This window comes from Fulmarus glacialis, unplaced genomic scaffold (assembly GCF_000690835.1).
Source record: "Fulmarus glacialis isolate BGI_N327 unplaced genomic scaffold, ASM69083v1 scaffold21599, whole genome shotgun sequence".
NCBI lineage: Eukaryota > Metazoa > Chordata > Aves > Procellariiformes > Procellariidae > Fulmarus > Fulmarus glacialis.
Window position 1 is genome coordinate 1 of NW_009231676.1, and position 19,386 is coordinate 19,386.

A 19,386-nucleotide genomic window follows, 5' to 3' on the forward strand; every position below is an offset into this window, starting at 1 on the left:
GCGCCCGCTGCGGGCAGCCGCGTTCTCAGCCAGCGAAGTCCCCGGGAAAGGCATCCCCGCGTGTCGGTGGGGCGGCAGAGCGGGCACGTAGGGCTGCCGGCCGGCGAGGTGCCGTTACGGGGTGGGAGCGGAAGGTCGCTTGGTCATGTTTGGTTCTTTCAAATAACGCTCCGCGAGGAGAGTGGGGTTTTTTTGCTGTGTTACTGAATAGTGCATAATAGTGATTCTTCATACTGACCGAAAACGACTTAGGTAATTCAAACAACAGCGTTAAGCAGCATTTTTTTCTAGCTGATCGGCAAGGAGAACGTGGAATATTTTATTTTAATAAACATTTACAATTTTCCTCATTATTCCAACATGATGTAAATCATGTATAGAAAAAATAGTTCAAAAAATCTTTTCCTAGCAGAATCGGAAAATATGGTTAAGATCAGCCGCAATAATGAGACTAACAATATCTTACATTTTTTGACTTCGTATAGGCATTGAACTATTTTTTTGAGATCCTTTTTGTATGATACAGTTTGTAAGAAATAAGGACAGATTTCCGCAAGTGCAACTTAAAAAAAACTACAGAAAATTTATTTATATATTGAAGTTTTTCTTAATTAGCTCATTTAATGTGTGCCTTGGGGGCTTTGGGGCATTTCCTATCTATGCATGTATTGATGGTAAGTATCTAAAGATTGTGTTTTGTTAAAATCAGCTCGGGCTGAAAGAAAATAAATTACTGAGAATGAGAGAAAATTCTACAGCAAGCTTCTTATCGTACGTTACATGCCATCTTTGTAGATTTTAATTTCAGTAGAGTTTTAAATTTTTTTCGTCTGTTTCTGAGAGAAAAAAAATGCCTTTCAAATCTTGTGACATATCGCATGACTTTTTCAGTGCTGTGAGATGTGTAAAAATAGAAAAAATAGGAAATGTTTTCATTTCTTATTAAGAAGGTACAGAGGAATATTTCTTATCTCTACCTCTCAGATTTTACCTAAAGACAAATAGTTCCTGCAATCCTTATACAAAGTATATGAAACGATCTCTTTTAATAAGTTAACATTTTGCAGAAACTCTCTGTATTTTGTAACCATAACAAACTTAATTGGAAACAATTCCACTTTACAAATCCAAGAGAAGGTATATGGAATCTTTTGAGTTTGTAAAGCGAAGTTAATTTTCGGTTTCACTTGCTTCTTGATTTGTCAGTTTACAACTACTTGGTTTGCTTTACAGTTATTTAGTATTTTCATAGAAATAGAGTTTTAAAAATCTGCTTCCAAGTTTAAAGGCACGTTTGTCAATAGCTGTATGCCACTTACCTTATATGAAAATCTGTTTTGGGCTAAGATTCCTTATCTGCGCAACTCTAGTTGAAACTGATTTCATGGATTATTAACTACTTTAGTGGCGGAGTAAAAATGTTCAAGCATTCTCATGCAGTCCCCTTACACTGAAAGATTTTAGGTGATATTTTCAGATACAATTCTCCACTAAAATTCAATGTGATTTAGTACTTCTACTCTGTTTGCGGTTAATGTTACAGATATTTCTTCCACGATCTCGTATAGAAATACGCAGCCACACAGAATCTGGTTCCTTGTGAAACTGTTTTATATGAACCCTTGAATCTAAAGCTCCCCCTTTAACCAGTTATTTCCCTCCCCCACCTCGTGTACAGTGAACTATGGGATTACTAAAGTGGAAGGACAGCCTCTTCACACAGAGCTGAGCAGGCCCATGGACAATTGCAACAATCTCAGGATGTCTCCGGTGAAAGGGATGCAGGAGAAGGGGGAACTGGATGAACTTGGTGATAAGTGTGACAGCAATGTCTCCAGCAGCAAGAAGAGGAGACACAGAACAACTTTCACCAGTTTGCAGCTGGAGGAACTGGAGAAAGTATTCCAGAAAACTCACTACCCTGATGTCTATGTAAGAGAACAGCTTGCTCTGAGAACAGAGCTCACTGAGGCCAGAGTCCAGGTAGGAACCAAACTTCAGGATTTCTATGACAAGTTGTGCATTGTAGGAACTGGTAAATGACACTCTTGGGGATTGTACAAAAGCCCATAAAGCTAAAGTAAATAGCTCGTTTTGCTTTATTTCTTTATGGATATGAGCTGTTATGCTGCACTACTAAAATAACTTGTTATTTTTTTAAATAGCTTGGGTTCCTGCTCTAGAAACTTGTTTACAGGATGAGAAAACAACATCAATGGTAAAGCAGTCTTGATCTCTGGTAGCCCTGTTTTACTGTCAGAATTCCAGGCAGTGGATACATAAAATGTTACGTGTGAAGATCCCATTAGAGATGTGTTACATGTAGTTCAGACTGATGACGACGTAGAACTCGGCCGCAGAGGATTCTCTGTGTGTTACGGCATGAAAAGTACAATCTAAAAAGTAATCAAATTCCTTGTTTAGATCCAAAGAGTATGCAGTGAAACTGCACATACATAGATGTGTATAAATACATATGTACGAGAGAGAGAGTGTGTGTGTGTGTGTTTGTGTCTATGTAGTGCAAGAACATAATCCTTTCATCTCTGTTGTATGGAATGAGCTTAAAAATCACAAAATTGGGAAGTACATTTGCTGGTTTTTAAAATTGCATTACCGATGGATAATGTTATTGTAATTTTTGGAATGAAACATACGGTTGACCGCTTAGTGCAGTGTTTGAGTATCTTAACTGCGTACAAAGTTGATTCATTCCGTATGTGCTCGTACAGTAATCTCAACAATATTTATGGCTTTGGATGTGTAATGGTGAGAAAAGAAGCTAAATATTCAGGAAATGCAGCCCTTCCCCTTTCAGACATCTTCCCTTGGAAAAGGGTGTGAGTTTATCCTGGTTTTAGAGATCTTCCCCATTCTGGGGGAATCTCCCCATCATTTCAATTTAGGGAATAGCAGTCCTGTCGATTCTTACAGACTGGGATTAATTTTTTTAATTTAGTGACTTGAATATGATAACAACTTCACAACTTGTAATTAAACACATACTCACACATGCGTATAAAGAAATAGACGTCAGTGCACATGCATACAACTGAGATTAAACCAGGATCACTTTCAGAAACAAACTCAGCTAATTAATTTTATAAAGAAGTGTTCTTTTCATGTCTATTCAACGAGACAGCATATTCACTGTTGTCATCGGAAAACAGAGTCCAAAATTGTTTGTCAGTTACATCGATATGATACCAGTGATACCGATGGAAATTAGTTCAGTGGCTTTTAACTCTTCAGGCTCTGTGCAGTCCCTCTCCCTCTGAATTTGGTATAGTTTTCCAAGTATGACTTCCATTCATTAGGATTTAGTCTTGACTTAAAAAAAAGCTTGCATAATGTCAAAATACTGTTCTTACAATTGCATAATTCTGGAATACTGAGAACTACTCCAAGAATAAATTAATATTCAGAACAGGGAGGGGAGAATTGGGCTAAAATGTGTCAACTGACTTTTTATCACGTTTTTTTCTAAGTTTTAGAAGCTTCATATGGTAAAAGTGTTAAAAATAAGAGAGCAAATGTGAAAACATATATATCTTCACCAGACTTTCACAGAATATCTATTTCTATTTTATTTAAACATGTTCTCCCCTTTCTTAAAAGACAACCGATCTTTGCATTTCTCATACGCTAAATATGAAAGGAAATGTTGATCATTTTTATCCAGAGTAGCAACAGTATTCCATCACAAGATTAAGCAATTTAAAAGGCCTTACATCATTAGAGGCAAGCATCTGGCAATGCAAGGATAACAAGCAGCAGATTTTTACATTGCTTTGTGGAGGCAAATGGTTACTTTATCTCTGCCAAGAGCCAGTTTCTAGTAAAGTGATGTAAACAGAAACATTTTGGGGGATTGTCAAAGGGGAAAAATGTGTGCTTTTTTTCTCATTTAGTTACTATAAATTCAAGCAAATTGTTTGATTTAGTTTAGCAGAGTGATCAGCTGGATACCTTACCCACATTTCCCTTCACCGCCATTTCATCAAGATCCAATTTAATATTTGTCCTGCATACATGCAGAGAGAGCCAACCTGAACCTAATTTATCTAAGTTGTTCTCTTTCCTGCTGCATGTCAGTGAAGTAATTGGCACCCATTTTAAGGAGATTGTCAAGGTCTTTTTTCAATGAAAGAGCCTCATTACTAAATTCCCTTAGCGTTTTCTTGATGCCTCCTGTGGAGACAGGAGAATTTTTTTTTCTTTTCTTTTTGCTGAGCCTCAGGCATCATAAATAATACAAATTTACCAACAAGGTCCCTAACAATGTATACTCAGCAGTTACATGCATGGGCCTTGCTTTGATTGCCGAGTACATTTTAAAAGATTGCACATACTAAATTTGCAACAAGTCCTTGGGAATTAAAATGAACAAAATTATGCCCTGGTTGCTTAAGCAGCATCAAAGGACAGTTGAGTTCTCCAAAGATCAAGGCAAAAACTGAATTATAAAACAAACAGTGTTATTTTAAATATCCCACCATCAGGGATCAGAAAATATCCCTCAAAATGGGATTCACAGGCAGTGTCTATATAAAACCAAACCTATTCATGTATGCATCTATCCAAATGGATTCACGATCCATTTAGCAGGAAGACTAACCAATGGCATTGTTTCCATAAAAGAATAATGGTTCTGTTAGTAGTGTGACTTCTTTAAAAAGAGTCGGAATGAGTTTGCTCATAGATGAACAATAAAAACCTAGCTGGATAATATCACTTTTATAAAGGAACAGTTACTTTTCTTAGCAATCCCTTTAATTCATCAGGATAAGTCTAAGCCAGTCCAAACTAAACTGTTTGAAAGAAAAAAAAATTTTTTGAAGACCACAGGACAATGACAGATATCAGTCACAGCAAGAAATGTGTATATAATAGGCTTTGAGATAACACCCAACACTCAAAATATTACAGAACAGTCCAAAGGTTATTTGAGCATAAAGAAAATAGCTTTTAGTTCACAAGAAAGCGTTGCTGCAGGTCTAAATTTTTTCATAGTCTAAATGTAAAGTGCCACTCTTTAGTTTTCCATTGTCAGAAACATAGATATTTCCTAACACAAATGTGAAAAAATGTCACAATAGTTTTAAAACTGTCTGTGAGCTCGTGATTTTTTATTATCTTCTTGTCCTATTAGCCTTCCTTATAGGAACATTTTCTGCAGCATAGACCACTGTCCTGGTGCCAGCTTCTCCTGCCTTTTCATTACAGCACTTGGTAAAGATTATGTATACCTCTAGGAGGCAGATCATAGGTATCAAGTCAGTGGGCATGTGAAATTAAGAGAAAGTTTCTTTACAATGTGACTTGCTGCTACTTGGTGATTTTCCTCTACAGAACTGAACTCTGTCAAAATTAGCAGTGCCTGACAGACTGATCTTTCCTCCTTTTTTTGTTTGTTTGGTTGGGTTTTTTTAGGCACTAGAACGGAAACAGCATATACTTTTAAAATAGCCAGAAATAACTTAAGCAGGTCTGAATTTAAGAATATTGAAACTGCAAGAAATTCATCCTCAGGTGGAGAACTTCCCTTTCTTAGATAAACAGAAATTTTCAAAGCTACTCTCCAGAATCTCTTGGCTTTTTCCTAAGACTCTTTGCACACTATGTAACTGAGTTTATCTTGATGACTGTTTCCTCATTTACTATAGGTTTGGTTCCAGAATCGAAGAGCAAAGTGGAGGAAAAGAGAACGCTATGGTCAGATCCAGCAAGCTAAGAGCCATTTTGCTGCCACCTATGATATATCTGTTCTTCCAAGGACTGACAGCTACCCTCAGGTATCGTAAAGACCAAGTAGTACTTTGGTTATACATTTACCTTCTCTTCCATCCTTAGGCACACACGTGCACAGAAGATGCATGAAGACTTTACTGTGTTTAGCTTTCTGTGTTCTTCAGACATGTCGACAGGCCCTGGCACAGTAAACAACAGTTCTGACACCCAATATGAATAATTACTCTTAAAATACAAGTATTTTTTAAAGAACAATCTTAGGAGCTGCAGAGTTTTGCATAAGTTATGGACTGAGAGTGGCTGGCAATATGGTTGTGCGGTGAAGTCTTTTCTGCACAAAAAATTACATGGGGATTTGAATCGCTTCTAGGTCCATACATAAATTCTGGATGATGTCTAGACCCATTGAGATTGACAGGAATGATGTACTTTTATATAATAAGGTCAGAATTTCACTTCTGGGATATTTATATTCACAGGCACAACTGTCTTAACAATGTTGGTCTTGTGTGCTTTGGTAAGACGAACATAAACTATGTGATCTCTAAGCAACTTCCTTCTGACGTATTAAACATGCACAGTTTCTTTACAGACCTCAATAGACCATTGAATACAACAAGTCTTCTGCTATCATGAAACCATATTATGGCCATGTACAATCAGAATTGAATGTATATGGCTGAGAGAGGGAGGCAGGAGCTCTCTCGGGCAGTAGTAGTTTGTTTAATTTTTTTTTTTTTTTTTCAGTTCTCTGTTAGTATATAGTAAGGTATTACTGTGTAATAAGATCAGAATCTTCTGTTTCTGTTCTCCAGTCCCTTGGTTTACTGCCTTGTCTCACTCTCTGCTATTGTTTTTCTTCTTGCATGTATTAGCACATTGAATACTTTTATTCTAAAGCCATTGTTTTTCACGTCTCTAGCTTCCCATTGCTTTTACCACATAATTAAAAAAAAAAAACAACACACCATACAAAGCAAAAATCTTGTATGGATCCCTGTGGTAGAGTCCTTCCACTGCTGGTGTCCTGGTGCTCTTCTAGTTTATTAGGTAGCAGGGTCTCTTCCAGCCTTAGGAATTATACTCATATTCTATGTGGCCTTGCTTTGGTCATGCTCTACATTGGCTGAATGTCATTAGCTTTGTACCAGACACCTTGGGCCCATGTGTCATCTACCTAGCTTAAAGTGCTTTACCTCTGAGGAGGTTGCATGTTACTAGGTTTGGTGCCTGGGCCAGAGCTGGTTTGTGTTCCAGCAGCTCAGAACATGGGCACAACCATTTCAGATCTGGGCACAACCATTTCAGATCTGGTGGCATTTATCAGTCTGCCTGTTTTTATTTTATAATGTAATAGTGCATTAGCTCAAATTACATCAGAAACCACTGCATGATACACTCTGTGTTCAAGTAGGAGAACACAATACTTGTTTGAGACTTACCTAGGTGGGGACGTGCAAAATGACCTTAAGCACTCCTAGGCACATTCACAAAGACATAGATGCACAGCCACTCACAGATCTCACTCCAGATGTTCAAGTATCTTTTGAAAGCCTTTTTGACTTATCTGTAGCATCATAACAGATGGTACAAGGAACAGTACTTAAGCTTTGGGCTTTGTATCCCTGACTCAGTTCTCTAGACTAAATTTTGTGTCTCCAAGCTCATCTTGCATTTTTAGTAGAACTTCATCTACAAATTTTCTCAACTGACAGAAGTTTCATTAACATAGGATAAAGGAATAATGCAAGTCATTGGTAAGCTCTTAAAATGGCTGTCCTAAAATTAATGTTTTTAAAAAAGAAACACTTTTGAATTATATGAGAATATCATCCACAAAAATCTGAACCCAATGAAATATCTATTCTCTACTTTCAGATTGTTAGAAATGTGAGTAAATTCACTGCATTTCTGTTCATGAATTTGATAAAAAACATCTTTCCTAGGCTGATGACACAACTAAGTTTCAGCCTGGCAAAATTTTCTATCATTAATTTATAAGTTCTTGAAAACAGGAGGTTGAAATGGAAATGTTGGTACCATAATCTTAAATAAAGCATCTCTAAAATGTGTAGAAATATAAAATGTATACTCATTCATAAACATTAATATGTAGTACTCGCCTACAGCCACAGACTAACACACTGCAGGTAAACAGAGAGAGAGGCACAAACACGTAATCGAGTCTGGTCAGCTGCACAAGAAAGTTGTGTTGTACTGTATTGTACTTCATGAACAGGAACAGGGAGCTAAATGAAGGTGTGAGTCCACTTTACATTGGCTATTTCAGTTGGGTGCTTGCATGCATAGTTTGGCTACATGATAAAAACAAGGTATCTTACTCCTCAGTGAAGAAGATGGCTACTTTGCTGTATACTGGAATATGAATAGGTATCCAGGCAATTATCACAGAACAGTCAATGCCAAGTTCACGATCTTGCTAACCTGGTGGTAATTCTTCACAGTTTCACATTCTTAAATCTTCACTTTCAGTAAAACCATATGTGTATCATATACATGACATTTCCAGTGAGAATGCTTGAGACAATGAAAATCCTTATTAAAAACACAATGACCACTAACATCACTACATTCAAATCTTTTAAACTAGAAGTCTGTTTATAAGTGCTTCACTTATGGAAAATAAATATACAGCACATGACTAGCTATAAACTCATTAATCTATCCTACAGTTCAAGCAGAAAGAGATTCCATTTTTTCAGTACAGTTAATGCAAAAAGGAAATGACACATCCTTTTTTTCCCCTTTTTTAAAATTCTTTCTCTTTTTCTTTTTTCTTTTCTTTTTTTTTCCATTTATTTTTTTCTGTGTACAAGCACTCTTATAGTGATATTGACATCACTAAATATTAGACAGGCTTTGCCATACTTTTGAGTAACTAGTTTTTCTTGGGGATTGTGGAACACAGATCACCAGAGCTTGTTTATGAAGCCTTTATTAAGATGGGGGAAAACAGACTCTCTGTTGCTGGCAAAAAATATAGGATGATGTTGAAAAAGGATAAAATCAAGCTGAGATATTTACTGCTGTGTGGCAGAAGGAACAGGAACAAATGCGAATTTCTGGTGTGAATTATATGAATTTGCAGTTTGAAGATTTCTGTTTTGAGCCCCACCACGGATATGTTCCCAAAACAGACATCCAACTTGCATTCCAGCAGAAACATCAGTCTCTTTTGCAGTCAATAGAGGGTGTGGACACCCCTGCTTAGTCTCTTCATCAATTATCTTCATCATGTACAAATTAAGAACACGATGCTGCTATGCCTTTTGTGACAATATAAACCTGAAAGGTTTTCCTGTGAGGAAATGATCTTTTCAACTTATTTCAGATAGAAGGTTGGCTCTGAATCAGAGGATGGTTGAGATTGGAAGGTACCTCTGGAGGTGGTCTGGTCCAATGCCCTTTTCTATAATCCAGTCTAATTTTGCTATTAAATTACACATCTTTATCTTCAAAGTTGTAATAAACAATTTTTCCTAGACCATAATTGTTTGCTTTGCTACAATTATTTTTACAGTATGTTGACTTAGGTGTAACTTATTGTGCAAAATAGTTGCTCAGCTGGCTGCCAAGAAGTTAAATATCTCCTAAACTGTCCAAATTCTGCACACATAGATCTTCCATTAATTATACTGGCAACACCTGGATTGCAGAGGAGAACAGTTAGTACAATATTAGTACAGGATAATCATCTGTTATTCACATGTTTTTTCTAGGCTTTAACATTAAAAATACCACAGAGTTGTTAAGTTTTCACCCAGACGAAATATTTAACTTTTGACATTATGCCGAAAATCAGATTTTTTCTAGGAAAATGTTAAATACAGTACTTTTCATTCATTCTAGTAAAAGGTTTCAGTCTCATTAATTTCAGTATTTAAGCTTCAAGTTTCTCTTGCAGATGCAACACATTGTGGTCTAAGTCATCCTAAGTGCCCCTAGAAAACAATTCACTGGTTAAAACTCTTATCCCAGACAGTTTGAGCCTCATTAGCCAGCAATATTCTGCTGATGATATGAAAGCTGAGAGGCAGCATCCTAACATGAGTGAGGAAATGAGTGCAGATTCACTTCATGGGGACCTTTACTTCAACTCACCTGAGTAAATGTTAGTGAACAAGCGGTACTTGATTTGGTCACCTAAATACAGTGCTATTTAAGATGTCTTGGGATATCTGAGACATTGTTACAGTGCTGATGAACAGGATTTACAAGAAGCATGCACCCTTCAGAGGAGGCAGCTGGTGGTCAGATAGATATTAGACACTTGTGTTCAGGAAACTTAATCAAAGGGATTTTTATGCCAGAGTTGTGGTCCCTTTAAAGTTGGTGAAAATCTGGTCAATTAAGTTTTCTCTTCCTGAAGTATAAGGAATAAAATAGGTAAAATGATCTCTAAAAGTATGTTTTTCTCTCTGATGCCTGGTTCAGCTGCAGACATCTATAGTTATCTCAGACGTGATCTAAATATTATGTGTCAGGAGAGGAACAATAAAAAGGTTGCTTAGCCTTGCTCTTCTCTTACCTTATTGGTCTTTACTTGACTACTTTTGCTGTTCTATGCCTAGTGAGAAGGCTAATGTGACAAAGGGTACTTGAACTTGACAGATTTAATGTGTAAGTATGAGAAGTAGCAAGGGACCAAAAAGCCTTTCATTTTTATCCCCTCCTTATTTACACACACGAGTGAAATTTGATCAAAAGCCTACACTATTATCACATAGACCTCCAGCTTTCCCTGTATAAGTTAAATTTATAAAGATGTCATCTTTATAAATGTAAAAGTGCATCAGTATGTAAATAAACATTAAATTGTATCCTTGAAAAGCAGGTACAACAGGCAAAGTTTTTCCCCCACCTAGTCTCTTTCCATACTTTGCATATTTTCTTCTTGCTTGTTCTTTGAGTCTAGTTCATTTGTTATTATTTTTCTTCTAAGTTCTTTTGAGAGGGTTTATCCTGTCACACCATTATACTTTCCCTCTTACTATCATGTGTGAAATGTATTGTTTGCTTCTCTTATTTACTTGAAAATGCAGGCTGGAGTTGATTAGGACTGAATTTAGGGTTTTTTTTTTTTGGTGGAAAAACCCAGCCTAGTGCAGGTGGGAATCCCGAGGAGACAAAAACATTTAAAAGGTATGGGAACTGGAGTGATACAGAAGGTGTAGAAAGAAGGGAGAATGTTGAAATCTCAAAAACAGAAGAAGGAAGAGGCTGAAGTTTACATTCCATCCACCAGACTGATAAATCAAATTAAATGTGTTGAACAGCATGGCATCACATGATTTGTTTTGGCAATCAAAGAGTGTAGAAGTGGTATCAGTATACATGTGTTATGTACTAAGTTCTTGGATCATCATTACAGTTCTGCTCTAGCCTTAGTACATATGGGTAATTCTCATTAGCAATAATCAAAGTTACATGCTCCAATTAAATCTTTCATATGGCATATATTAGACACCACATGTTATATGACTTAAAAATTCTTTTAACTGTAGTAGACATATAAATGACAGTTAATCACAATAGTTCATTAAGGCTATGGGTACACTGATTAAGTAGGAGTAGATGTGGTAGACATATCTGAGCTAGCTTCAAAGAAGTTTTATCATATACTCATGCTGTCTAGCTGTGACAGCATGGAGCTCAGGCTGGGCCACCACCTGGATGGTATGTTGCTTGCTGCATATGTGCTGACTGTTGCACTGCTGTGGCTGATCTTCCAACAAGAGTAACACTTCTAATCTTTTTGGGTGGTGTCTGTTCCACACAAAGTAGTTTGTGCACTGCGCTTTTATTTTTTCTTGGTTCTAACCCATCACCGTATGTGGTCCTCCTCGCAGTTTCAACATTCTGTTTGTTGCTTTTTTTTTTTTTTTTTTGTGAAACATGTATTTCTTTAAGTCTGTGAGTGACTTTAGCTAGGGCTTAATTATAAGGCAAATCAATTTTTTTCTGAGACACAAACTTCTTTTTAATAGTATTTTTCAAAGTATGAAATTTTGTCTTTAACTGTATCATAGACATGAAATATGATTAATTATTATCATAACTGGCCCTGAGATTGCAGTAGGGAGAAGTTACCGTTTGCCTACAAAACATCTCGTACAAGAATAAAAGCTTGATGACTTTTCGAATCCTGCTTTATTTTGCACCTTCTTCAGCATGGAATCAAATGAACAGATTTTTATTTTTTTCACCGAATGTAAGGCCTAAATGTGAACTGAATGGGCCTATCACATATTTTAGAGCTGTAGCATTAAGCCTCTCGTTACCAAGGGCCAACTTGCATTTTATGGACATAACTGACAATGGTGTGCTGCAGCTTTCTCATATGTACCTGAACCCAATACAGTACAGATGATCTTCACATGTTCATTAGGTCCAGCGACTCCTATAAAATCTTCACAAATTACGCCGAGGAGTATTCTGTCTAGATGAAAAGGAAAAAATACGAGAGTGGTAAAGCATTGGAACAAGTTGCTCATAGAAGTTATTGAATCTCTGTAGCTGGAGCTACTCAAAACTTGACTGGACAGGGCTTGAGTAACCTGATCTAAAGTTAATCAAAGTTAGCTGTGAGCAAGGGTTTGGAATAATAATCCCAGAGGTCCTTTTCAGTTTAAATTATTCTGAGAATCTATGAATCTGCAAGCTTGGGAACTAAAGGCAAATTTCTGCCCATACTTTGGATGTTCTTAAGAGACCCCCAGAAAAAAAAATACTGTGGCAAGTGACAGACCAAATTAATTGTGCTAATGGACTAGGAACAGCCTACAGATCATGAGTTGTAAACTAGCAGTTTTGAGCAGTTTAACAGCTATTGCATTTAATCTGCCTAAAGTATCTCCTTGTGCAAGCAAGGTTTCATGTTTTCTAGCAGTGCAAGGATTGCTGCTTCACACAAAGAGAGGAGTGACAAAAATTTAGCAAATCAGTCTCTCTGACATTCGCATGTTTTCTATAATTAGGTAAATTCTTAACTGTTCAGTTAGTGCCACTGTTGTCTTCCTTGCAATGCCCAGGAACATCCTGAAAACAGAGTCAATGTGTAGTTTCTAATTACTTACTAGAGTAATTATAATAACATATAACATAACATAACATATCTTATGTAATATAATAACAACAACAACAGCAATAACTTATTACTTCATATCTAAAGATCTTAAAAGAGATTAACATTTTGCTTCCCATGTGAAGCACTAAAACACATATCCACTCAAATAGAAGCTGTTTGTGCTTATATGTGTGTCGGTTGGAAACAGACTCCAGTCTGGATAGGCAGGTGACTCAAATAGCTTGAGACAAGACATTTGGCGATGGGAGAACCAACACTGGGTAAGTGATAGTACAACTCTCAGAAAATTTGGAGATCTGAGTTTATATGATTTCTCAGGTGCTGTGTAAGAAGGCTGAAGCGCCAGGAGCTTGAAATTTTAACAGAAAAAAAGCAATGACACCAAGTGGGATGACCAATTACCTCAGCTAATTTTCCTCTGCAGTGTCGAGGAGAAGGTCATATGCTTAGGAAATGATATCATAACCATGTTAACAACCATAACTCTCCAGTTATGTTCTTGTCACAGCTATGAAATCCTACTTTTTTTTTTTTTTTTTCTATTGGGAAGGGGGTGTGTGTGTGTGTGTGTGTATAAAACACACAGTAGGTAAATATATTGAAGGGCTCTGGTAATTTCATGGTAACCACAAGAGCAAAGCTCAAGTTGTTTGTGATGTTAACAGAAACCAGAGATGTGCTGTATGTATAGCCTCATTCACAGTCTCTGAATTGGCTTTTATATAGTTCATGGATCACACAAGAGTTTAAGAGGAAAAATATTTTCTTTAAATTCATGTACATAATGTCCCTTTTCCTTCCAACATACCAGAAGAAGGTCTGATAATTTTGACTTATTGTAAAACATTACTGTATTTATTTTTAATACAGGAATACCTTCTGCACCTAAATTTCACTATAAGATATTTATGTTGTAAATCCTTGCTAAGAAATGAAAATCTAATATCAAAAGTGAAGTCACTCAACCAACTAAAATGAACAGAAAATTGATATGACTGAAACATTCTTTTGAAAAGCATAACTGTCTCATGAGAGAAGATGTAAAGATTTCCTAGCATCTTGTGGCATTTCTGAAGTTAAGTTTCCTAATTTGGATTCCTTCCTCTAAAGAAGAAACTTAGGACATCCCTTTGAAAGTTTTAGGAATGAATAGCTTGTCCACATATTTCTTTAACAAGACATTGGTATATTTTAGGATCTGCAGCTGAATTCGGTTCTCATTTACACCTGTGCAATATCACTGAAGTTAAATTGAAAGAGATTTGTCTAGGATAAAAATATCAGGAAAATTGGTGGTACTAAATTACTGCAAACCAAACTGCTAGAAATATGGAAGCAAAGGGTGATTTTGTGATACCTCCAGACCACATAGGTTATTGGCCACTTTCAAACTGAGCCTCTGAACCTTTTGAAGTCTTCCCATCATGACTGTATTAAAGGCAAACTCATGCATGTTCCTATTTAAACAGATTTTTTTTGAAAATTCTTCCCATAATTATATCTGTGCAGCCTGCATGACTGCAGCATTTGGCATAGCATTTCTTAGAAAGACATCTTAGTAAGTCAGATAAATGAGACACTGTCATGTGTGAGTTAGCTTTGGGGATGATGAGCTCCTTCAGAATAAACTCCTGTGTTAGAAGCTGCACAGATGAACTAGTCTCTCCCTGGGCAAATTCATCCTGTTGTGAAGGTTCTGAGACTTTTTTGGCCTGGAAATACCATCAAAAAGAATGGGGCTTTGTGTGCACGTGTTTGAAATATATCTTTTTTTTTTTTTTTTTTTTTTCTGCATTCTTTTTTAGCTTTATTAGCTCCCTGTTTCAATTCAGTAAAGAGTTGTATCAACAAAACAAGCTGAAGTGGAACAGCATGGAAATAGGAATGGGTAACTTGTTTTGAAGGAAGAAAGGGAAAGAAAACCCCAAGAGTTGCTTAATCTTTTACTGCTGCTGCAAGAAACGTATATGTAACCATGAAATATAATAAAGTACAATTAAAAGTTTCTGGTGTTCCTGAACAAAAAAAAAAAAAAAGACAACCATTTTTGCATGGATGACTGGGTTTCTGATTTTCCCAGTTCATGATTGAGATAGAATGTGTGCAGCTTGGGCTTTCAAACAAAGTGGAGATATTCTCTGGATCTTACAGGCTTTCAGCTGCTATCTTTTTTACTACTCTCCTTTGTACTCTAATCACATGCTATGTGGCTCCAAACTCATTAAGTCTGAGAAGGCAGTAAGCCTTATGAGTCTTAGTGGATGACTTCCCAGTTGCTGTACACTTAACTACCACACTTTCCAGCTTTTTCAGGATCCTTTGTTTCCTTCTTGTCATATTCTGTAAATCTGTACTAGGATCTGAGAAACCTTCCAGGCAATAGGACACTCAGAAATCCTTGAATCCTGAGCCATAAGAGATGTACTGCTCTCTTCGGGAATGTTCTGTGTGGTTGAATGCAACAAGCGAGACAATAGTTCAAATAAGTCAGGATAAGATATGTCCTTTAACCCCCAGATAAACCACCTGTTCTCTGAAGATCAAAAAAAGTTTGTCTGATTATAAGTCAAAACTGGCTCAGGTGGGTTAATTAAGGAGTAATAAAGCAGCTGAGGATCATGTCAAGCTGCAGAAGGTTTTCCATGGGTTGATGTTTGAGAGTCTTCTAAAAACTGCTGAAGGGATGAGGGAAGGATGGGAACTGGAAAGTTCTGAAACTCTCACTGGAGTCTCTTTCCTCCTGTAGATCTCAGGAGGCCCACAAGAAGGAGGAAAAATCCTTGATATCCTTCCCCAGGTACCTTATTCACTCCATTACCTCTCAGCAGACCACCTAAGATATGCAAGAACAGATGCCTGAGGTTTGCCCAACTAGCTGTGTGTGTGTGGAAAGGCAAGCTGCATTCACAAGAGTGGAGGTGTGTGTATGCCTGTATGTATGCATGTCTGTGTGAACAAGGAGGGAGCATTTACTGGTTCTTTTTTGCTGCTGGAATTGCCAAGGAGCCCGAACTAGTTTGTCAGCTCCTGATGATCCCTGCTAATGCAACTGTTCAAAATATTTTAAAATAAGACTTTATCTCTCTATATATCCTTGCTATCTGCACTAGATCTCAGCTGGATGAGTTCAGTGAACCATAGTTTATCTCTTTAGCTTGTTGGTGGTTATATGTTGTTGCAATGTAATAGGACAATAAGAAAAAAACAACTTAGTATTAGAAACATGTTTTCATTCTGTGTGTGTGTGTATGTGTGTGTCTGTCATAATTCATTACTTCCCCTGACCTCTTATTTGGCAGAAAAAAAATTACTCAACTAGAGAGATAACCTACATATCTTAAAGCCAAAATTCCTTTGTCTATGGATTTGGAATGTGAAGGCAAAATTAAGTTTGAAGTGGGAATTTACTTTACAGTGCTAAGCAAAGAATAATTGCAATTACTCCAACGTATAGCAGGGAACAAAGACATGTGGGCTCAATCCCAGTGCATCAGAGTAATGATATACTGAACAGACAACAGATTTTTAGGATGAAGACAAATTTAGCAAAGTAGAACAAAAAGAAAAGGATATAATTACTGGGTGAGAAGCTCTGTAGTGTGAATGAGGGCTACAAATGTCTTGTATCATGATATTTGTATATTGTTTTAAAAAAATCAGCATTCAGGAAAGAGATATAAGTAAAAGTGGAGAAGAAATATAAAGCTGTATATTGTATAATGGTGAGTGCAAGTGAGAAATGACCGAGGAAGTCAGTGTGTCAGAAATTATATCCATATAGTACTGATAGAGAGATATAAAGAGTAGAGAGTTTAAAAAGACAGAAGGACAGCTGCTGAGTGTGAAGTCTGATTAAAGCAAAGTGAATAGAGGAGGAATGAAAGAATGCACAGTCTGAGATAACGACAGGAGCTGACTTGTGCTAGGCCTTGAAAATCTTTCCATCTGTTCATCTAGTAACAAATAAGTGAAAAATACCTATCCATAAATAGCATCTATACATAGATGATAGGAGAAGGCCTGAGACTCAGAATGAAGCTTTAAGTGACTGCCAAGTATAGAAGGCATTACACATCAAAGCTTGAATACGTGGTTACTCCAGATCTTCAGCAGACATTGCTGGTAACCACACAGTTTGTCTCCTAGTCTGTCATGCAACGTTTTCCAGGGACACACAGTGCAGCCAGTTAAGGCTGAGAGCTGAAACAGGAATGATAATTTCGTACAAAAACATCATGAAAAGAATTTTTATCTTAAAACCATCTTTGAAACAACTTTAGGAAAAACTCTTGGATGTATTATCAGCCATGCCTGTATTTTATGGATTCATTTGTTTTAAAGTTATTATGCAAGGTTTCTCAGTATTTAGTTTTGCAAATACTTGTTGGGCTTTGTCACTTGAGAATTTCTGATTTGTTTTGTTCACCCTTTTACACTGTTTCCTACCATTACAGCTTTTATGGTGAAAACAGCTATGATATGGTACGCTCTTTTGACACCTTTTCTTTGAAGTCAATTTTGTGCTGCCACTAATTTTACTGAGTGACTGGGCTGATAGCATCCTGAGGTTCAATGGTAAACACTCAGGATAGAGCCACAGAGCAAATGGATGACAGAGCAAGGAATATGATTCAGCAGCCCTTGCTCTTAAGTGAATGATCCAGTATTTTCACTCATGTAACATCTTCATGCTATCTTCTAATATGATCACAGAGAACTGGTAAAGTACTTGTTGCTTATTTTAGAGGAGAACTAATAATGGATGTGTTAAGTAAAGCAAATCAAGCATTGCAGAAAACAAAAGATGAACTATCTAAATTTAATCTTATTCATTTTATGTGTTCCAGATTCAGAACAATCTGTGGGCAGGGAATGCGGCTAGCGGTTCTGTGGTTACTTCCTGCATGCTACCACGAGATACGTCCTCCTGTATGACACCTTATTCCCATTCACCCCGGACAGATTCTGGCTACACAGGCTTTTCAAACCACCAGAATCAGTTCAGCCACGTGCCTCTCAATAATTTTTTCACTGACTCTTTACTTTCTGGGGCAACCAATGGACATGCTTTTGAAACAAAGCCGGAGTTTGAAAGGAGATCCTCCAGCATTGCAGTTCTACGGATGAAAGCCAAAGAGCATGCTGCCAATATTTCCTGGGCCATGTAATATAGCAGTACCCTTTCTTAATTTCCTTTTTTTTTTTTAAAAAGCAAACTGAAAACATTTTTATTTCCCATATTTAAAGGACACAACAATAAGCTGCTGTGTGTGGAATGCTAGAAATCACAATATACACGATGTCTGCTTAAACAAATGCAATATAATATTTAACAATAAAACAAGAATAAACCAAATAGATTTACCATGCAACAAGCTCAACAAGCCCTCTTTGTTTTGGTTTTTATATAGAAATACGTTTTGTTGTACCAGTTGATGAAATATGATTATAGAACCTGCAAAAAAAATAAAACTATTAAGCAAATATGTCTACTCCATTGGTTTTTAGCAGTACTGTATATAAAGTTAATGCTTTACGAATGAATACTTCATGAGGGAACAACTCTGTAAAGGAAAATAAATTTATTATACTAAAACCATGAAGTAAATCTCTAAGCACACCATGCAGAGAAGGAAATATATGATCGTTCATGTTGTAGGTGGAATTTGTAGACCTAACTCTCTCAGCACTGTGCTGCTGCTCTGAGCCAGATCTGCTGTTTTGCTAAATGCACGTTGAGCTCATTGGAGTTATCAATGCAAAACTAACGAGAATAGAAGGTAGTCCTTTATTTTATGGACCTGAGTGTATTCCTCTTAAAGATAATGAGATTTTTTTACCAAATGTATCACTAAAAGCAGAATCAGTGTGTTTAAAAAAGTTTTCAAAGATGTGCACAGATTATGTAAGTCAACTAGTGTTTAAATTAAATCTGTAAGGTTGCAGATAGGGTATCTTGAAACTTAGCTGACTAGAAGTGAGCATGGAATAGTATTGCGATGTTTTCAACGGAATCCAGATTTAGAAAAAACCCACAACAATAGCAAAGTCTTACTTCCAATCCAGTCAGTCTTACTAACTCGTTTTTGTTATGCTATGGTCAAACTGAAAAGAAAAAAGTCCAACAAGGCTTGCCAGTTTCAGTCTGTAACTGATCTCAAGATGTTATAAGAGTACATTTCGTTTAGTTTTAGTTACAGTTTGTTGATACTTTGCTTATTTGTTTTTTTTTTCTTTCAGAGTGTAAGACTGGTTTGCTCCCTTTAAAGTTGATAGGAAAAATCTTTTTGACTGCAGTGGCAGCAGGATTTGGCTCTCAGCTCCCAGCCTATCACAAAGGAATTAAAATGTCAGCAGACTTTCTGACATTTCTGGTGGAAAAAAAAATAGAGGAGAAGAAAAATACTTTACATCTGGAGAATTGCTATCTGCTTTGATTTACTTCTCCTCCCTTTCCCCTGTCACATTCCAAGCTCCTTCAGATGAGTGAAATGTCAGCCTCTTTGAAAGCAACAGTCAGTCTCTCA

General features: G+C 36.8%; 1 protein-coding gene across 1 annotated transcript; it reads left to right on the forward strand.

Moving 5' to 3' along the window:
• Positions 1-1,650: 1,650 nt before the first annotated feature.
• ALX1 (ALX homeobox 1) lies at positions 1,651-18,343 on the forward strand (the record flags this gene model as incomplete). The annotated part of the gene is made up of 3 exons (XM_009584664.1): positions 1,651-1,983; positions 5,667-5,795; positions 17,707-18,343. Coding segments are annotated over 3 exons (783 nt in total), but the record flags the coding sequence as incomplete, so codon positions are not given.
• Positions 18,344-19,386: the final 1,043 nt, after the last annotated feature.